Below are 18,863 nucleotides of genomic sequence, written 5' to 3' on the forward strand. Positions count from 1 at the left end.
AAAGCAAAACAATTCTGCCTTGCTGACTGGGCCAGTTCCCAGAAGTCCGCAACGGGAGCAACTTGCTCTTTCTTGGCAAGTAGCTAATTTTCCCCCCTTGGGGCAGTGAGTGGTCCTCTCCCTAATAAGTCACAGTGTGTATATACGTTGTCTACTTGGGAAGAGAGATAAGTATGAAAACAAGCTAGTATTATATGTGCACACTCACAAGTAAAAGGAGAATGTCTCCCAAGACCATACTGGCACCTTATAAAAGTGTAATTTAACCTTATCTAATCTGGAGCCTGTTTCATCATAAGGATAGCCCATAATGTAAACCTTTGTGCGAAAGGAAGGAGGAAAAGCACATGTGGGGTGGGCGGCGGCCAGCGTCTCCTGTGACAGCCTGCCGGTGGGGACTCTCTCTGGGCAGCCAGGGCCGACCGCCCTGGAGACGCTAGGCGAGAAAATGACAGATGGGCAGGGGTGCCGTGAAGGCAAAAATGGCTAAGAGAATCGTTTCCTCTTCCCATCTGTTCAGGAAGGACGTCAGCGAGATAGACTAAACACGGGCCCTGGTTCGGGGTTACGTGCGTGTGCCTGTGTGAACACAGCAGCCTGGCCTTTAAAAGAACCTTCCTCCGCTCACTGCAGGGACAGACAAAGGGAGACCAGACGCCCATACTGGCTGGCCTTGAAGAGAAGCAGGGCAGTCGCAGACTGTCGCCGCAGCTAGCAAGGGCTGGGGCGGTCCCAAAGGAGTCTGGCCCTGGTGCCCACCGCCTGCTGTGGCTACCAGCTGATGGGACGCACCCAACAGTGCTGGACACGCCCGTTGCCAGGGTTGGGCACACTCGGCTCTTCCGGGAAAGACACGGGAGATTCTGGTGCAGAGGGGCCCTTGGGCAGGCTAGGTCTGGCACACAGCTCTCCCTCCTTCCCTGGGAGAGCAGAACCCCTCACTCCCAGAAGCTCCTGAGATGGGAGACGCAGGATTCTCCCCACAGGCCTAGCGGAGGTCTTGAGGCCTCCTTTGGCTCCTAGAAGGTGAACCTCTTCCTACCCTGACTATTGTCTTCTGGATCAATCCTCCAGGCCCAGGCCAGGTCCAAGTTGGGCAGGGGAGGGATTCTTTCCTGGAAAGGGGAAAAGGGCCTTCTTGCCTATTCTTCCCCCTGCCCCCCCACCCCCCCACCCCCCCCCCTCCCCCCCCGGCCCTCCCCACCGCTATCCCCCCCCTGCCCCCCCCCCCCAAGCCCCACATGGCCAAAGGCCTCCACTGGATTAGACTCCAGGGTCTGGTACACTTTAAAGCTGAAAGACTGGGATGACTGGATGAGGGAAAGCTGCACTGGACTTTGCAAGTGCTGGATGAGGCCCCTGCCTCACCCATTTGAGAAGCATCTCTAGAACATCTGTGCAGGTCAAGTAAGCTTCCACACATACAACAGATTCAAGTATGGCTGTGATCAATGTTTCCCCACAGTGATTACTATTTACCTTCACAAAGGTGTCCAGCAAAGGGTATTGTGTCATATATCAGCTGCTAGAATCATGCTGAACACAAAGAAAGCCTCCATGTATTTCCTGACTAAATGGATCAGCCAATATATATTGATCTGAAATGATATATTGATCTGAAATGCACATTTTAACATCCAAAATAGAGGTGATGGACACAGGTTTAGTTTGTCTTCCCTTAGTAGCACGAAAGTGATGTACTTTATCAGAAATGGCATGTTAAGGGCCCCTGGGTGGCTCAGTTGGTTAAGCGACTGCCTTTGGCTCAGGTCATGATCCTGGAGTCCCAGGTTTAAGTCCCGCATCAGCTCCCTGCTCAGCTGGGAGTCTGTTTCTCCCTCTGACCCTCTCCCCTCTCATGCTCTCTCTCTCACTCTCTCTCAAGTAAATAAATAAAATCTTTTTTTTAAATGGCATGTTAGACTCAGAAAACACACAAAATAAAATTCTGAGGGCATTGTAATTTTGGCCAAGTAACTGACTCTCTCTGAGACTCGGTTCCCTCCCACATAAGATGCAGATAATAGTGTCCACATCCTTGTGAGGATTAAAGGAAAGGATTACTTGAAGCCCTCAGCAGAATGACAACATAAGGAATGCGCTGTGCATATTCGTGTCATTGTCTAAGGGTCTGTGGCTGAGACTAGAGAAGTGTCATATCAAACAAATTTACACTTCACTGGAACCTTCCTCTGCCAAGTGTCTAAAGGAGTAAACGATGAAGAAAACAAAGAGCTGTCCCATTTTTTCCCCAATTCTGACAGGGGTTTTTGTGATCCCATGCCAAAAGGGACCTGAGTAAAAGTAAATTCTGGATTTCTTTCTTTTCTTTTTTTTTCTTTCTTTCTTTCTTTCTTTTTTTTTTTTTTTTTTTTTTTTTTTTTTTTTTGTCACTCCTAACTTAGAGTTTAACCCTACTCAACTATTGGCCTTAAAAAACACTAGGGCAAACGTAGGAGTAGCTACATACTGCGGAGCAAGTGCCTCCTTTCCTTTCATACATTTATTTCTATTTAATATTCTGTGGAAATTTGCCTCTTTATTTGCCATAGTTTATCTTTTCTTAGTTCTTTGCTTCCAAACTAAATAGCACTAATCCGAATGCATACCTCTCTGCGTGCCAGCGTCTAGCCTTGTGTCTGTGTCTACTGTGTATGTAAATATTGGCAAGTCTTTCCCTGGGTAAAGCTGCAGTGTGCATGGTCTGTGTTGTCATACGGTGTCTCTGGGGTGTGTAAATGTGTGTGGGGGTGTGAGACCGCACTAGTAGCCACTATCACTGCCACTCACTAGTCCTGTTCTCTAAACAGGTTCTTTGGAGGTTCAGTTTTTTCATAATTAAGACTAAGGTGTGGTTAGAAAACAGAAGTACATTTTCCTGGAAACCAGCAGTCTTCATTTGCAACTTTTATTGGCAAACCTGGCTGCCAGTAAATACATTCCTTGGCATCTCCCAGAATGTAATTCATTTGATGAAGCGGCCTTGCTTTTTTCTGTAACCTGCACATCAGTTAAAAGGGGCCGCCTGGAAGGAATGTAGCCGGTGGCTGCAAGCCCCAGGACCAGGTCACCTAGGGCTCCAGGAACAAAAACGTCCCTGGTCCATGCCTCGGAGTCTGAGACGATCTCTTCATGGGACTTCAGACTATTCTCGTCTGGATCCCAGGTAGGTTTCAGGGTGAGAAAACAAGAAGCCGGACACCCCGCGGTCCCACTCCAGAAGCGTGGCCACCCCCAAGGACCCCTTCCTCAGGAGACCCTTTCCCCCGGGAAAGGCTCAGGAAGTGAAGGGTCCGAGCTGGGCAGGGGACCTCACGCCGCTGCAGAGGCGCAGCGGAGACAAAGCTGCGGACCGCAGGGGGCGCTCGGAGCACGCGCAGAGGCGGGTGAGGGAGCCCGGAGCCGCCAGAGAGTCCCCGGCCCCAGGCTGCGGGACTTGGCTGGGGACTTGCACCGCCAGTCGGGTAGCCCCAGCCCAGTGCGGCCGAGCGGTCTTGGGACTTCCCATACCTCTTCTTCCTTGCTCTGCATTCGCGGGGAAAAGGCGGGAAGCCGGTGGAGGGCGGAAGGGGACCCCGACCAGCAGACCACCGCTTCCAGCCGCAGAAGCACGCGAGGACAGCTGCCCTCCGGGAGAGGCCTGTTGCACCTAGCCAGGTGTCGGCCGCGTCCTGGCCCTGAGAGGTGCCGACGGCCGGCTCTGGCCGAGGGTTCCGCGGCTGCTCCCCGCATGGTCTGGGGTGCGCAGCTGGTCGCGCTTTTCGCACACCAAGCCCAGCCTTGCCTCTGCACGGTGGGACGCCCTGGGGGTAGGGTGAGGGACGTAGGGAGGGACGTCCCAGAGCAATGGCCCGCCAGACAAGCAAGCGAAGGCCCCGGAGCGTCGAGGCTCAGGCTCTGCGACGGTCCCTTTCCAGCGAGAGGAAGGGTGGCAACCCGGGCTCGAGGTCCGCCGCGGGGCGGTGCTGGAGACCCGGGAAGTTCCCGCTGCCCGCGGGACACAGGCCCAGCCACCAGTAAGGTGCAACCGACCTCACCTGGCCTGAAGCTCTGAACTGTCAGTGGGTCTGTCCGCGGAACCGTAGCCCAGGCGCGTCAGTGCAGGAGAGCGCGCTTTACACTCCAGCCCCCGGAAGGCGCCTTCGCCCCGCGGGTTCTCTGGTCGCCGGCTCCCGCCAGCACCCTGCAATCCCAGTGCTGTGCTACCGCCTTTGGGGATGAAGGACCGCAGGGCCCTGCGCTGCGCGCGCCTCAAATAAGCCGGTGTCGGGAAGCTGCGAGGAAGCGGGGCCTCTACTTCAGGACCTGGCTTGCTGCAGCGGTCCTGACTCTGCTGGGGACCAGGATGCGAGGCCAAGCAGGTGTGCGCATGCACATGCAGGCACCTAGTCCTTTTCAATCACCCACCCCTTCATGGACTTTATTCTTGTCCTGCATTGTTAATGAAAGACAACAGTTCGGTTGTCTATCTACCTCTGCCTGGACAAAGGAAGCCCTCCGTCTTTCGCAGCCAGGCACTAAAGTTAAAGATTCACTTCCCACATGCCCTGTGCCCCTTCCTTGCCAATCAGACCGGCTCTGAGGTGACAGGTGGGCCGACCCGACGGGGTAACAAAGAGCATTCTCCTGAGTAAGTAATTAGTGGGACGGCCCATCTGGGTGACTTGGGGTATGACATTAAATTATCGCATCACAGAAACTTCCTGTGGAGATCTGCTCCTATGAGGGCAACTCTCCAATCAGTTCAATCATGGAGACAGGCGATGTGGATCACTTTGTCTTTAAACATAATCGAAAAACAAACGCTTTTTAAAATTTCTTGTAGGAATTATTTTTCTGCTGAGGGCTGAATTACAGGTACCACGTTAGCAGAACTTCTACTCAGAAAACCCCCAACTAAGAGGAAAGAAGAAAGCAAGCCTCTGAGTCTCGGCCACCCAGACGTTGGGTCCCCGCCTCCTCCCTCTGCTGACAAGTCTCACTGAAGACAAACGCTACCTTCCGGGCTGACGGTTTGATAACGAATAACGGTTATTGACACCGAAATATCCTCCCACCCCCCCATTCCTGGTCTGCGCAAAAGAGGCCATATGTAGAACCACAGGCATTTATCTAAATAGCTCAAAGACACCCCCCACACGGACTTTGATCCGGTCATTTGTGATTTCGGTCTAGTGGGGAGTTTTCAAATCTCATTGGCAGGGTAATTGCCTTAATCTTCCAATTTGTCTCCTGGCAGCGGAGTGGGAGATGGTAAGACGGCAGCCCGACCTGCAGCCTCCCTCCTGATTTTGCAGAATCCTCTGGATTCCACTCATCATCTAGAGCAGAACTCCCTTCCCTCATCTTTAAGCCTGCGTTTGCCATTTCCTGCAGCTCCTGGACCAAGTGGGGGCCACTGGGAATCCGCATGAGGGTGGCCTAGACCCCCGACGGGCCAGCTTCTGGGGCATAAGGGAGAGCCAAAAGCTGGATACGCCGGCACTGCTGACTGGGAGGGGGTCTCAGCAGGTCTAGGGACGATTGGGCTGCTGGGGCTGGAAAGTTCCTGAGGGGTCTCTGACTCAGAGGACAGTGTGTGCACCCTGGGCTAGTCTCAGACCGCTCGGGAGTCATTTCTTGAACTCAGGGCTCGCGTGAATCCTTATTCCCTCTACTCGACTTGAATAAAAAGAAAAGAGAAAGAGCTCCTTCAGGCTCCTGGTGACCTGCATTAGGGCACTATCTCCTCCACCACCGCCCCCACTCTCCCCAAAATACACATTCCTGCGGTGTCACCACGTTCGGAATCCAGGCATTTCCTGGAGTGCTCGCCACATCCCCCTGCTGCTTTTCTACAGTAGGGGCCCTGGGGAGGCCTTGTTTTAAATATCGCTGTGACGTCACGCCCCCTCCTCAGAGCTAAGAACCCCTCTGTGGGCCCTGGGAATTGTAACCCCACCTGGCAGGTCAAGGCGGGGCTGGGGGCTGGCAGGGCGGGTGAAGTAACAGTTCCCCCAAATACCTATTTTACTGCAGTCGCCTGCCCGACCTTCAGGCTGCAAGCACGGGAGGCGTCAGAAAAGAAGCCCAAGGTTTCCTGCCGGGCATTTCTGCCAATTGAGTCAAGGGTTGTTTGGGAGACTGATGACTGAACTACCCCCAAGGAGCTGGGAAAAGGGGCATCAAAAACTTTAACTGAAAATAAAAAATTTAACCCATTCCCCAAAAGACTTCATTTCTGTGCCTTAACGTTAAAATAACACCACTAACAACAATAATAAAATAAGCAAAGTACTTGAAATATAATCAAGCCGTTTACTGGAGATTTGTTTCCGAGTAAGCTTATAAAACACAAATGCAAATATCTTTTCCTGGCGAATATCCAGAGCTAAACCAGTGGAAAGTTGATCTTTATAAAACTGCATCCCTCCATTTTTTTTTTCCGCATGCCAGATACTAATTTCACAACGGTAACTTTTATATCCAAAGTGGGGAGCCCAGAACACCACCTCTGTTCGATTTGCAATTTACATAACAAGCTGTTCGCACTTCTTGGGGCTGGCTGAGGAAGACAGCGAGAGGAGAGAAGGAGACGGTGTGCTGGGGAGAGACCGCTAAACACAACCGTCCATTGCAAAACCCGGGGCCGCAGCCGTTTCCCACATTAGGAACACAAATGAGTCGCTATTGCTGCTTTCCTTTCCATGCACTGTGAGCAGTGGAGATGCAGTTTAAAGTTCAAATTCACCTAATACTGGGGCGTTTAGGGAGACCAATTAATTGGCTTCCAGGTTGAAGCCAGAGTGCCCCATAGAGCATCAGCCAAGGAGTATAGGGATGGGAGCTGGACATGAATTAATTTTTCAGTTGGGCGGGGGGAGTCTTCTTTCCCCTTCCTCCCTTTGCAAGTATTTTTAAGAACCATCAAATACTGAGCCTTCTGCTGATAAATCAAGTGTTTCTTCCAATCCGAGCCCTCCCAGGCGTTGCAAACACCCTGAAAAATGAGTTCCAAGTGTCCCAAGAGCACAGCAGGCCAAGAGGCAGCTGCCTCAGGAATCGGAACTTCCGGCAACCCCCCACCCCCACGCTAGTTCTGGAAGTAGCAGGTCCTTTTCTCTCCATGTAAAAGTCCATTCTGAAACACGCTATTTTTTAAATGTTCAAGTAACACGGAGCTGAGTCTGCTACACAAGTCAGCGCCTTCGATATCTAACAACTAAAGCGACAATGAGAATTTTTGTGCAGTGAGGAAGCCGGGATTCCAGCTGGGAAGCCAAAAGGGGCTTGCAGTTAAAGATTGTCAGAAATTGGGGGAGCGGAGGTGTTAAATGCGTCACACTACTCTTCTTCACAGTTTCCTAAGCTTGGCAGCCCCCCCACCCCACCCCGCCCGGCTTCTGGTAAAGGATCTAGTCTTCAGTCTTCAGGAGGGTCTTTTCTAGAGTTGCCAAAAGGCAGAATTGCGCTGCAGGCGGAGGGTGGCCAAATTTCTTCCTGCTCCTTCGTTTTTTCCCCTTTCTCCTCTTTTCATCCCATTCCAGTCTTTCAGAAACTGTACATCTCAGGCGTGCACAAGGATATGCCCTCCGTGCTTACCACCCCCCCCCCCATCCCTGAGCTGTTCCGCAGGTGCGATTCTAACTGCGCCCCCACCCAGCCAACACACCCGTTATCTGCAAGTCGGCAGCACCGCGCGTGTGGAGATGGAGGTTGAACTGAAACGCGTTAAGTTCTTGGACGTGTTTATTTGCTTCTTGTCATCACACGTGCTAATGTCACTGAGCCCGAAGCGTGACCCCTCCTCTAAGCCGAAACATGCCGGACCAGAAGCAAAGACCCTGCGGCTTGTGGCGAACTTTAGGGATCACATACACCCCCCACCCTTCCCGCCACAGGGGAGCGCAGGGAAGCCTCCTGGCCCCTGCAGCCAGAGCCTCTAACACCCTTGGGGTGTCAAATGCCCTGGGGGAGACGAGGAGCAAGGTGGCCTGAAATGCCGCAGGCGGAGCCTACCTGGGCAGCGGTCCCGGCAAGGCCCCAGATCCCCTCTCCCTTATTTCTACTGGGTGGGTGTCACGAGGCAGCCGAGGTGGGGGCGACAATTCCTGCCCCGCCGGGAAAGCATGGCTATGACTGAGCCTTAAAACCCTGTCCTTTGCAACCCACCTCCGGACAAGAGAATCTCCAGGTGAGGGGCAAATGAACATATCTGTGAACCGAGTGAGACTGGCAACGAGAGGGAAGAAGTGGAAAGAGAGGAAAGGTGAGGGTTTTGAAAAGGAGGAGGGGAAGAGAAGCCCAGGAAATCCCGGCACTGGAATCAGCCAGATCGACCAGGGAATGGGAGAGAGCCATCCCAAGTTGGGGCTCGAGTACTCGGTGACATTTTGGAGCGGTGGACGGAGGAAGGGTCTGCGTGGGGCCCAGGAGGACCCAGGAAGTCTGCGAGAACAATGGACGCCTGTGCGGAGGGCCGGGAGTGGAAGACCGTGTGGGCGGCGGCAGCGGACGGCTGGGGTTCGGGGGCCGATCTTGCTGTGGGTGCAGGCCTGGCGCGGGCAGGGGCAGGGGTAGGGGCGCGGGCTCGGAACGGCCGGCGCGCGTGTGGTCAGCCCTGCGGTCCTCCCGCAGCTGGGCGCGGGCCGCCAGGGCTCGGCCTCCGGCTCATTCAGAGGCGGTTCTCGCCGACCATTGGCTGCTGCTGCTGTGGTGGGGCGGGGCTCCGCGGCCCGGAAAAAATGTAACTGCGTAAAAAAGTCCTCGCCTGGGTGACGGATGCTCAAAAGTTCAGAAGTTTTCCCAATGCTTCCTTAAGCGGCCGGCGCGCGAGAGACTGAAAAAAAGGTGACGCGGGGCCCGGGAAGGCGGCCGGCGCGCTGCCCCCCGCCCCTGGTATTTGGCCGCCTTCGCCGGCGGCTCAGGGCAGAGTCTCCTGGAAGGCGCAGGCAGTGTGGCGAGAAGGGCGCCTTCTTGTTTTTATAGTTTTGACTCTGTTTTGCCGTTTTCGCCTGGAAGTTGCTCCGCGGGTTCCTCCAAGGCCGTTTGCCGCGTCCTCGTCCGGCCCTCTTCCCTAGCACGGACCCCGAAGTGGCCCGAGGCGCCCCAAGAGCTCGATCAAGCGCAGGGAGAGGCCGCGCGCGGCCGGCGGCTTCGGGAGGCGGCGGCGGCCGAGCCGGACTCAGCGCGGCGGCCCGGCACCAGCTCTGTGGGGCCCGGACTCGGACTGGGCAGCCGGCGCGGCGTGGCCGGCCTAGGGAGGGTGGGGGGCGGCGGGAGGCGCGGGGCGGCGGCGGCAAGCGGGGGCCATGCAGGCGCGCTACTCCGTGTCCAGCCCCAACTCCCTGGGAGTGGTGCCCTACCTTGGCGGAGAGCAGAGCTACTACCGCGCCGCGGCGGCGGCGGCCGGGGGCGGCTACACAGCCATGCCGGCCCCCATGAGCGTGTACTCGCACCCGGCGCACGCCGAGCAGTACCCGGGCGGCATGGCCCGAGCTTATGGGCCCTACACGCCGCAGCCACAGCCCAAGGACATGGTGAAGCCTCCCTATAGCTACATCGCGCTCATCACCATGGCTATCCAGAACGCCCCGGACAAGAAGATCACCCTCAACGGCATCTACCAGTTCATCATGGACCGCTTCCCTTTCTATCGGGACAATAAACAAGGCTGGCAGAACAGCATTCGTCACAACCTCTCCCTGAACGAGTGCTTCGTCAAGGTGCCCCGCGACGACAAGAAACCCGGCAAGGGCAGCTACTGGACGCTGGACCCGGACTCGTACAACATGTTCGAGAACGGCAGCTTCCTCCGGCGACGGCGGCGCTTCAAGAAGAAAGACGCGGTGAAGGACAAGGAGGAGAAGGACCGGCTGCACCTCAAGGAGCCGCCGCCGCCGCAGCCCGGTCGCCAGCCCCCGCCCGCGCCGCCCGAGCAGGCCGACGGCGCCGCGCCCGGACCGCAGCCTCCGCCAGTGCGCATTCAGGACATCAAAACCGAGAACGGTACGTGCCCCTCGCCGCCCCAGCCCCTGTCCCCAGCCGCCGCCCTGGGCAGCGGCAGCGCCGCCGCAGTGCCCAAAATCGAAAGCCCCGACAGCAGTAGCAGCAGCCTGTCGAGTGGGAGCAGCCCCCCGGGCAGCCTGCCTTCCGCGCGGCCACTGAGCCTGGACGGCGCGGAGCCGGCGCAGCCACCGCCGCCCGCCCAGCCCGCGCCGCCTCCGCCGCACCACAGTCAGGGCTTCAGCGTGGACAACATCATGACATCGCTTCGGGGGTCGCCGCAGGGCGCAGCCGCGGAGCTCAGCTCAGGCCTCCTGGCCTCGGCAACCGGGTCCTCGCGCTCGGGCATCGCACCCCCGCTGGCGCTCGGCGCCTACTCGCCTGGCCAGAGCTCTCTCTACAGCTCCCCCTGCAGCCAGAGCTCCAGCGCCGGCAGCTCTGGCGGGGGCAGCGGCGGAGGGGGCGGCGGCGGCGGCGGCGCGGCGGGCGCCGGAACCTACCACTGCAACCTGCAGGCCATGAGCCTGTACGCGGCCGGAGAGCGCGGCGGCCACTTGCAGGGCGCGCCGGGGGGCGCGGGCGGCTCGGCGGTGGACGACCCCCTGCCCGACTACTCCCTGCCCCCAGTCACCAGCAGCAGCTCCTCGTCCCTGAGTCACGGCGGCGGGGGCCAGGAGACCGGCCACCACCCTGCGGCCCACCAAGGCCGCCTCACCTCGTGGTACCTGAACCAGGCGGGCGGAGACCTGGGCCACTTGGCGAGCGCGGCGGCGGCGGCGGCGGCCGCGGGCTATCCCGGCCAGCAGCAGAACTTCCACTCTGTGCGGGAGATGTTCGAGTCACAGAGGATCGGCTTGAACAACTCTCCGGTGAACGGGAATAGTAGCTGTCAGATGGCCTTCCCTTCCAGCCAGTCTCTGTACCGCACGTCCGGGGCTTTCGTCTACGACTGTAGTAAGTTTTGACACCCCCGAGCCCCCCCTCCAGAGTCGGACTGAATGGAACCCTAAAGCAGGAACAGCCAAAAGAACCATCAGTGCAAAATCGAAACCAAAAAAAGAAGAGAAAAAGAAATCCAATTAAAAACAAAACACAAAAAACAAAAAACCTTGAAAAATATTCACAAAACCAGCGAACAGAATCCCTCCAAAAATTCAACTCACCAGCACAAAGAAAACTATTTTCTTAAAAGATTCAGAGCCACCTTCACTTTGCCTTATCTAAATAAACAAAACAGTAAACTATTTTGTACAGAGACAGCAAAATCATGGTTTATTAAAGGACAGTGTTACTCCAGATAACACGTAAGTTTCTTCTTGCTTTTCAGAGATCACGCTTTTCTCCCTTCTCTCCCATTCCCCTGCCCTTCTCTTTCCTCCACCTCTCACCTGTAAGATATTTTATCCTATGTTGAAAGGAGGGGGAAAGTCCCCGTATATGAAAATCGCTTTCTTTTTATTCATGGACTTGTTTTTAAATGTAAATTGCAACATAGTAATTTATTTTTAATTTGTAGTTGGATGTCGTGGACCAAACGCCAGAAAGTGTTTCCAAAACCTGACGTTAAATTGCCTGAAACTTTAAATTGTGCTTTTTTTTTTCGTTATAAAAAGGGAAACTGTATTAATCTTATTCTATCATCTTTTTTTTTCCTTTTTGTTGAACATATTCATTGTTTATTAATAAATTACCATTCAGTTTGAATGAGATCTATATGTCTGGATACTTTAATACAGCCGTAATTATTATAAGAAAAAAGATTTCAGATTAAAAGACTAGAAATGACCTATTCTTCTCCTAAGTAGCTGAAAAATGGAAGAACCCTCTGACTATTCCTTGTCAAATTTCACATGAAAGTCTCTTTTTGTTTAGATTTTTTTTTCCTGCAGCATCTTCTGCAAAATGTACTATATAGTCAGCTTGCTTTGTGGCTAGTCAAAAGATATTTTCCTAAACAGATCTGAGTTGGCATATACACAAATATATTTTTTTTCAGTAAGGACAGAACATGATCTGAAAATTCTAAGCCCATGAATCAGCACTGGTGTTACCACAGTGATACCTGTGTGTAGAGATATGTGACTGTGCCTCCAGATATACACAAATGAATATTTGGCTTGTGTAGCACATACAAAATCGTGATTCTATTAGACATCCCCATGAGCCAAATGCTGGATAGATATTTCGCCTATTAATTTCACTACTTTATAAGAGGAAAAATAAGCCAGTTTTTAAATGTATATATTTAACTCATTCACATTTACAATCTTTCATGTGTTACATAGAAGGGTTGATTTTTAAAACTATATATATACATATACATATATATATATACACATATATATGTGTGTGTGTATATATATATATATACACACTGTGGGTTGGAAAGGGATATTTAATCTCTGGGAAACTATTTTAGAAGATATGTTTGTAGAACTATTATTTTTTGAAAAAGATTTAAAGCAATAAGAAGGAAGGAGAGAAGAGCAGAACATTTTAGTCTAGGGTGGTTTCTTTTCAATCCATTTTCTCTTGTTAATTTACAGTTAAACCTAGGGGGCAACCCAGATTGACCCTCCCCCTTTGTAAATAACCCAGGAAATGTAATAAATTCATTATCTTAGGGTGATCTGCCCTGTCAATCAGACTTTGGAGAGATGGCGATTTGATTACAGACATTCAGGGCCTTTCAGTTTGTTTTCGAGATAATACAGTTTCCTCCTATCTGCCGCTCCTATCTAGAGGCAACACTTAGCAGTAATTGCTATTGCTTGTTGTCAAAATTTGATCATTGTTAAAGGATTGCTGCAAATAAATACACTCTAATTTCAGTCAAAACCTGCTTTACGTGGCCTCTGATTTGCTGGATCTCTTCGCTCAGAGTCGTAACCTAATAGCTAAGGAAGAGCGCAGCGGCCCAGGGCGCGGGTGTCTCTCCGGGTCAGGCCGGCTGAGACTCGCTGACTGCTGCGTTTAAACCTCCGCTTGGCTGTCTCAGCCCGTGGCGCTGGCGCTGCGTCGGGTTACCCACTTGGGGTGGGCGGTGAAGGGAAAGAATCCACTGCCAGACCTTGTGGAGTCTGTGCGTTGGTCCACTTTTGGGAGCCGACCGTGGAGCCAGGATTTGCGGACAGAAGGTCCGGTGGCTGGAGCTGGGCTGTCTAGGCCCAGATGCGAAGCGGCAGCAGGTGACCAACGGAATGGCCCCGTCCGCTCGGACGGGTGATCTATCCCAAGGCCCGTCAGCTCCGGCAGCCGAGACCGTGACTTTCTCGACTTGCCTGATGCAACGTTTTGGAATGGGGACTTGGCTAGGGTAGACCTGTGGCCCACCCGGGGCTTTCCTGCTTGGGCGTTTCTCCGCGGCCCTGGTCTTGCCGGGTCGCTCCTGGCCCGACGCCGGCCTCCCGGACGCCGCTCCCGGACGGGAACGCTCTGCAGCTAATTAGTTGTAATTATCCACCGCGGCCTGGGCCCGGCTTCTGTTTGTGTTTGGAGCTCCTTCCTCTATCCCCCCCACCCCCCCCCCCCCCCCCCCCCCCCCGCCGCCTCCAGTCCCCGGATTCTCGCTCTCCTCCCCGCTCCCTCTCCCCCGAAATCAGTTGTTTGGGGGGGGGAAAGAGTCCGTGGAAACCTCTCGTTAGGTGTGATGGATTAATCACAGGTTGGGGCGTGGGTGCCTGGAAGATCGGGCTGAACAGCAAATGGCAAAAAGCAGGGCTCTGTGTGGAGGGACGAGGGTTGCGAAGCCCGGAGGAGCGCTTTCGGGCCCTCGCCGCCTGGGCCCGCGGAGCCGCGGGAAAGCAGCTTGTCCCGCTCATCCCGCACCTTCGCCTCACGCCCCTGGCCCACGGTGCTCCCTTTTTATACTGTTCGCTGCCGCCTTTGTTTTGAACACACACGTGTGTTTAGGTGCTCAGCCGGGGTGGAAAGGTCACAGGCACTCCATTGCTCTCGGGTGACAACGCGACCCGCGCCAGCCCGCAGCCTCGGCAGCCGCACGATTTGAGGGACAACTTCCAACCCGCCCCGCGCCGGACCTGCCTGGGCCAGCGCGTGGGCCCCAGGCGGCCTCCCCGGCTGGGCTGCGTCCTCGCGCGGCTTGTGGGGTCGGTTTACAGAGGCCACAAATCACTTGGCGGTGGCCGGCGCGAGGAGTCGCTGGGCCTAAGGGACGCAAGAGATATGCAAAGCAAGCAGCGGGTTCGGCGCGTTCGGGGTCCACGTGCTCGCACCCCTCTGCTGCTCCTTGGGCCTGAGCTTTAAGGCCAGAGCACGTCGCTGCCGCTGCCAGCCCTGGGCCTACCCCAGCCTGGCTCTTGAGAACTTGACCGCTGGGTTCCGAGGGGTGGGTTGAGGGACAGTGGGGTAGGCGCTGTGGGTGGGAGGCGCGGCCCGGGGCAGCCTCTGCCTTCGCGCCCCGAGGTAACGCACGCGGCCTGCGCGGGAGCCGCCTTGCCCGGGTGAGCACGGCGTGGCGAGGGGAGGGTGGTTGGCGGGGGCAGAACCCGCTCTCCCGACTGGGGACCCTGCCCCACCACGCCAGAACGCGGAGTGGGCAGCGGCACCCCCTCGCTCTTCCTTCTTCGGGGCCCGAATTCCTGAGGCTGAAGAAGGTTATTGGCATGAGTGCGGCGCTTGGGCTTCTGCGGCTGTGTAGAGCTCCTCTCCTAAACTCCTGGGAGTGTTTACACACTTGCCCCCGGGACAAGCTTCTTAGCAGTCATTCTTGCCCTCTTCTAGTGCAACGTTTGAAAATTAGCCATGGAAACATATGTGTCTAGGAAGGTGTTTGTGTTATTCATATATAGTTATTTCTATGGGAGTTACCTAAGTAGTAGTTCAGAAGCTGTGTTGGAGTGCAAGGTCAGAAGTTCTGCTAATTATTCTGATTTTTTAAACCATATAGGTAATGGGTAATGTTTTCTACTCTCAACACACGTGCTTTTGGCTTCTCATCCAATTTAAGAGAAAACAAGTATGGCTGACCTTATTGAATCTGGGAGAACTACTTATTCCTTAGTGGTTTGCAGGTTTGATTTGCACTTTTTCAGCAATAAGGATATTTTTTTTCTGTAAAATATTCTAAGAGAAACTTCTTGCTATTTTACCTAACAGACAGTACATTTTGAAATTAGCCGTGGACACAGGGCAGGATCTAGTGGTTGGGACTTGGCGAATTTTGAAGTGAACCTCTGTAGAAAGCTTTGGGATAGTGAGTATTTTGTCCTTTATGTAGCAGTGGGTGCATTTATTTCCTTAGCAATTTATACAGCAAGCAAGTAAATGCCAGCATGTTACATGCCATATAAAAACTTGCATTTTGGCGTATTGCGTATGTGGTAGGAACATGTACTATTTTCCAGGGCTATGTAGTTAGCAGAGCTTTTCTGACCAGACTGCATACAAACAAGCATGCATTTTACAATTTATCATTCTACACAGTTTGTGTCATTAATAATCATGTTTGCAGAGGAATAAGACTCAATTGTGCTGGTGGTCTGTAAGCTCTTGGCTGTTCCCTACAGGGGTCAGAAATAAGGGTCAGGAAACAAGAGTGCCTTATAGCCCTCTCAGGCTCCCCTGAACTCAGATAGGTAAAAATGAGACATAGGACCTTTTCTCTCCCTTCCTGTTCTCTAGGGAGCGGGTCTCAGTTTTAAGATGGAGGGCCTTTAGTTTTGTTCTTCATGGTGCAAGGTTCCAGAGAGGCCCTGAACCTTCTGCAGGTCCAGGCTGCCTGACCAGGCTGCCCAACAGGGACTGGAGGCATCTGTGGAGCCCGGTCTTGGACACTCAGATCTGTGTTCTCCCCAGCTGTTAGTGGTACTGGAAATAAGGGTGGTTGGAACAACTGTTTCTTTCTACCCTCACTCCACATCTTATAGCTCCTGGAGAGAGACCCCCTTTGCTTCTGAGCCCAGTTCTCCCTACTGGCTCCTGCCGGCTATCCCGGATCTTCTCTTTAGATTCCTCTCAACTCTTTTCAGAGTGGGTTCATGAAACCATTAGCCCTTCCCATCGGGTCATAAACAAATGTCGCGTTAAGTGCAAGATTGATCGTGGCCATGTAATAAAGTTGGCCAGGCAGGATAGACTCTGTGCGGACAGTCATTCTTTAGCTAAGCAGGGAGCTTTGGAGAGAGGCAGGCAGAAAAGGGACCAAGAGACTATGTCATAGTCCTCACTCCACCAAGTTGTGGGGTGTGGGGGAGCAGAGGGTGGAGAAGCCTTAAGCTCAGGAGAGCTCCTAAAAATTAAGACCTAGTTTATTCAGACAGTGGTCACAATGGCATTCAAAACAAAACAAAACAAAACTGCTGAGATTTGCTATGGGGCCCTAAATGTCAGCTTCAGACACCCTACTTTTCTGAAAGCTCCTATTTCAATTTATAAGGAGACTAAGAGGGTCTTTGAAATGAGCTTTAATTAATGGCATTTTCACTCGCACTTAAACAGAAAGTCTTCCTTTACAAATTGCGTTCTACATTCATAACTGGACTTGTGTGACCTGATACCTCCTTTACTCTGTCTCTCCCTTTCTGAGTGTGAATCCAACTTAATCATTAAGTTTTTCATGGAGTTCTATGTGTCTTTGTACCTCTGTCTCTCTCTTTGTCATTTTCTCCCTTGCCTTCCTGCCAGGCCTTTTTAAAAGGCCTTGGGGGCCCCCAAGTTTCTCCCAGATGTCTCCCAGCTTGAGCTACCTACCCAGTGGCAGGTATGCTCAGGCTCTGAGCCCTCTGGGTAATGGGCCACATGGGACCCTGACCTGGAGCACAGACTCAGGCATTGGACAGAGCTGGGACCCCATGTGAGCAGGACTGGCAGGTTCCAGGTCTGAGTCCAGTTGGAAAAGGAGCAATAGTTGATTAAATGAATTCCAGCTCAAAAATCCATTCAGAAGAATGAAAGCCCCTTCTCGACGACGTTCTCAACGTGATTAGGAGTGGAAAATTGAGCAAAATGTACCATGTCCGCCTTACTGGAAACCAAAATATGGTGCAGAGAGCATGAGGCCTGACTTAAGACCTTTGTCGTGCTCCTTTCCCATCTTACCATGGCTCCAAAGAAAATCTCTGTTTTATATTATTTTTTTTATTGTTTACTTGATTTTTTCCCTCACTGATTTCAAATTTGTGGCATATTGAGCATATCATAGGAGTTGCAGTAGGATCTGGAATCTCCTTACATATAGGCCTGAGTCTGTCTTCAGGACTGGAGAGAGTGGTGGAGCTCTCATGGGGAGATAGCCTGAGAGGAGAGGCTGGTCTGAGTGGTCCTCAGAGAGGGCCTGACACTGCTTCCTGCTCAGTCTACCCACCTGGAGTCTGGAGGGTGACTCTGAAAACCTGAAGGGTGCTTCCATAGGCCTCTTTCCTCTTCCAGATAGCACCTGCCTCTATTCTCCCAAAGAACATCTTCTCTTTTCACTGGTCTGCCCTTGGGTTCCTCCAAGCCCACTGGTCAGCACTGCTGGTCATTTGTACGAAACTGCCTATCTTATCCCTTAGCTGTGCCTATTCCCAGGAAGGAGACTGGGTGGGCTGCTCATTTGCCCCCTAAGTCAACACAGCTTGGTGCTGCTTGGGTGGGCATGGAAGTGCAATTTGTGAGCCTATGGGGTGAGCAGCAGGCTGGCAGCCAGGGCCAGGTGGTGGGGCCTCTCCATTGACCTGGGTGGTGGAACCCCAGGCAGGGCCTAAGGACAGGGCTTGGAGGAGTCTCAGAACTGGAGGTTGAGGAAAGAAGAGGTCTGAGGTAAGGCTTTGAGGTTGATTTAGATTGAGAGATGAGAGAGAGACAGACACACACACAAATGGAAGCAGAAGGGAGAGGGGGAGAATAAGAAATGGAAGACAGGCACCCTCCCACCCCCATTACCTACCCTAGGGAAAAAGCAGGAAAACCAACATATTTAGCACCATTAACTCTTACGGCCTCGCATTTCCTTCGGTATAAAAGCAGGTCATTGGTCCTGGAAGCTATACCGGGGATCTTGTTAATGGTAGAGATATGCAAACAGGTCAGAGTTGAGGAGCAAGTGTTTAGGTGGCAATGAGACTCTTAAAAACCTGCCATTGGAGGAAAAATGAAAACTATTCTCTGAGCTGAGCAAAATCTGCACTCAGGAAGGTGCTCAGGGAGGGCCCCTGTCCTGGGAGACCCGTGCGCCAGGGACCCTGTTGAGGGGCCCCATAGTCCTCAAATCGGGCTCGTTCTGCAGCGCCAGGGTTCGCGCTCGGGTGGGGCCATGGGGCCTCTTTGCAGCACCGTCACCCCAGAAAACAGACGGCTTTCCTTGCCCTTCCAAGAGGATTTCTACTATCACCCACAGAGGACTCACACGGACAGTGGACGATGGGCTTGGCAGCTGGCCGCTCCGGTGACGGGGAGAACAGTGTGGTGGGCTAACTCGGGGTGGAAGGGTGTGAGGGTCCCGAGCCTCTGCTGGAAGTGTCCTGGGAGAGCCCGAAGTGGGACACGGAGACCCCCATCGTTGTTCCCAGAGCCGAGGGCTGCCTAGGTGCTAGAAATTCCGAGAGAGAACTCGAGGAGTGATGTCCTAGATCACCTGTCCAGGCTTCCTGTGCGCCCACTCCCAGGGACTATCCAGGGCGTGCAGGGCGGTTGTTTACAGTGCCTTTGCCCACTAAGAAATGTGCCATTGCTCTGCATTTGCGGGCTCCCTCCGGGACCGGCCTGCTCACCGGTTCAGTCCCCAGGAAAGAGTCCGTGGAGCATGGGGACCCGGGGTTCCGCCAGGATTGGGCCTCCCTCCCTCCCTCCCCGGCGCTGCGGGGGGGGGGGGGGGGGGGGGAGTTGTGTGTGTGGTGTGGTGTGTGTGTGTGTGTGTGTGTGTGGTGGGGGGGGGGGGG

The 18,863-nt window shown here is 53.7% G+C and overlaps 1 protein-coding gene across 1 annotated transcript; it reads left to right on the top strand.

Moving 5' to 3' along the window:
- The first annotated feature begins 9,231 nt into the window (after window positions 1-9,231).
- FOXC1 (forkhead box C1) lies at window positions 9,232-11,693 on the top strand. The gene has a single exon (XM_059399332.1). The coding sequence runs from the start codon at window positions 9,291-9,293 to the stop codon at window positions 10,947-10,949; it is 1,659 nt and encodes a 552-aa protein (XP_059255315.1). The 5' UTR covers window positions 9,232-9,290; the 3' UTR covers window positions 10,950-11,693.
- The last annotated feature ends 7,170 nt before the right edge of the window (window positions 11,694-18,863 follow it).

This window comes from Mustela nigripes, chromosome 5 (genome assembly GCF_022355385.1).
Source record: "Mustela nigripes isolate SB6536 chromosome 5, MUSNIG.SB6536, whole genome shotgun sequence".
Taxonomy (NCBI): domain Eukaryota; kingdom Metazoa; phylum Chordata; class Mammalia; order Carnivora; family Mustelidae; genus Mustela; species Mustela nigripes.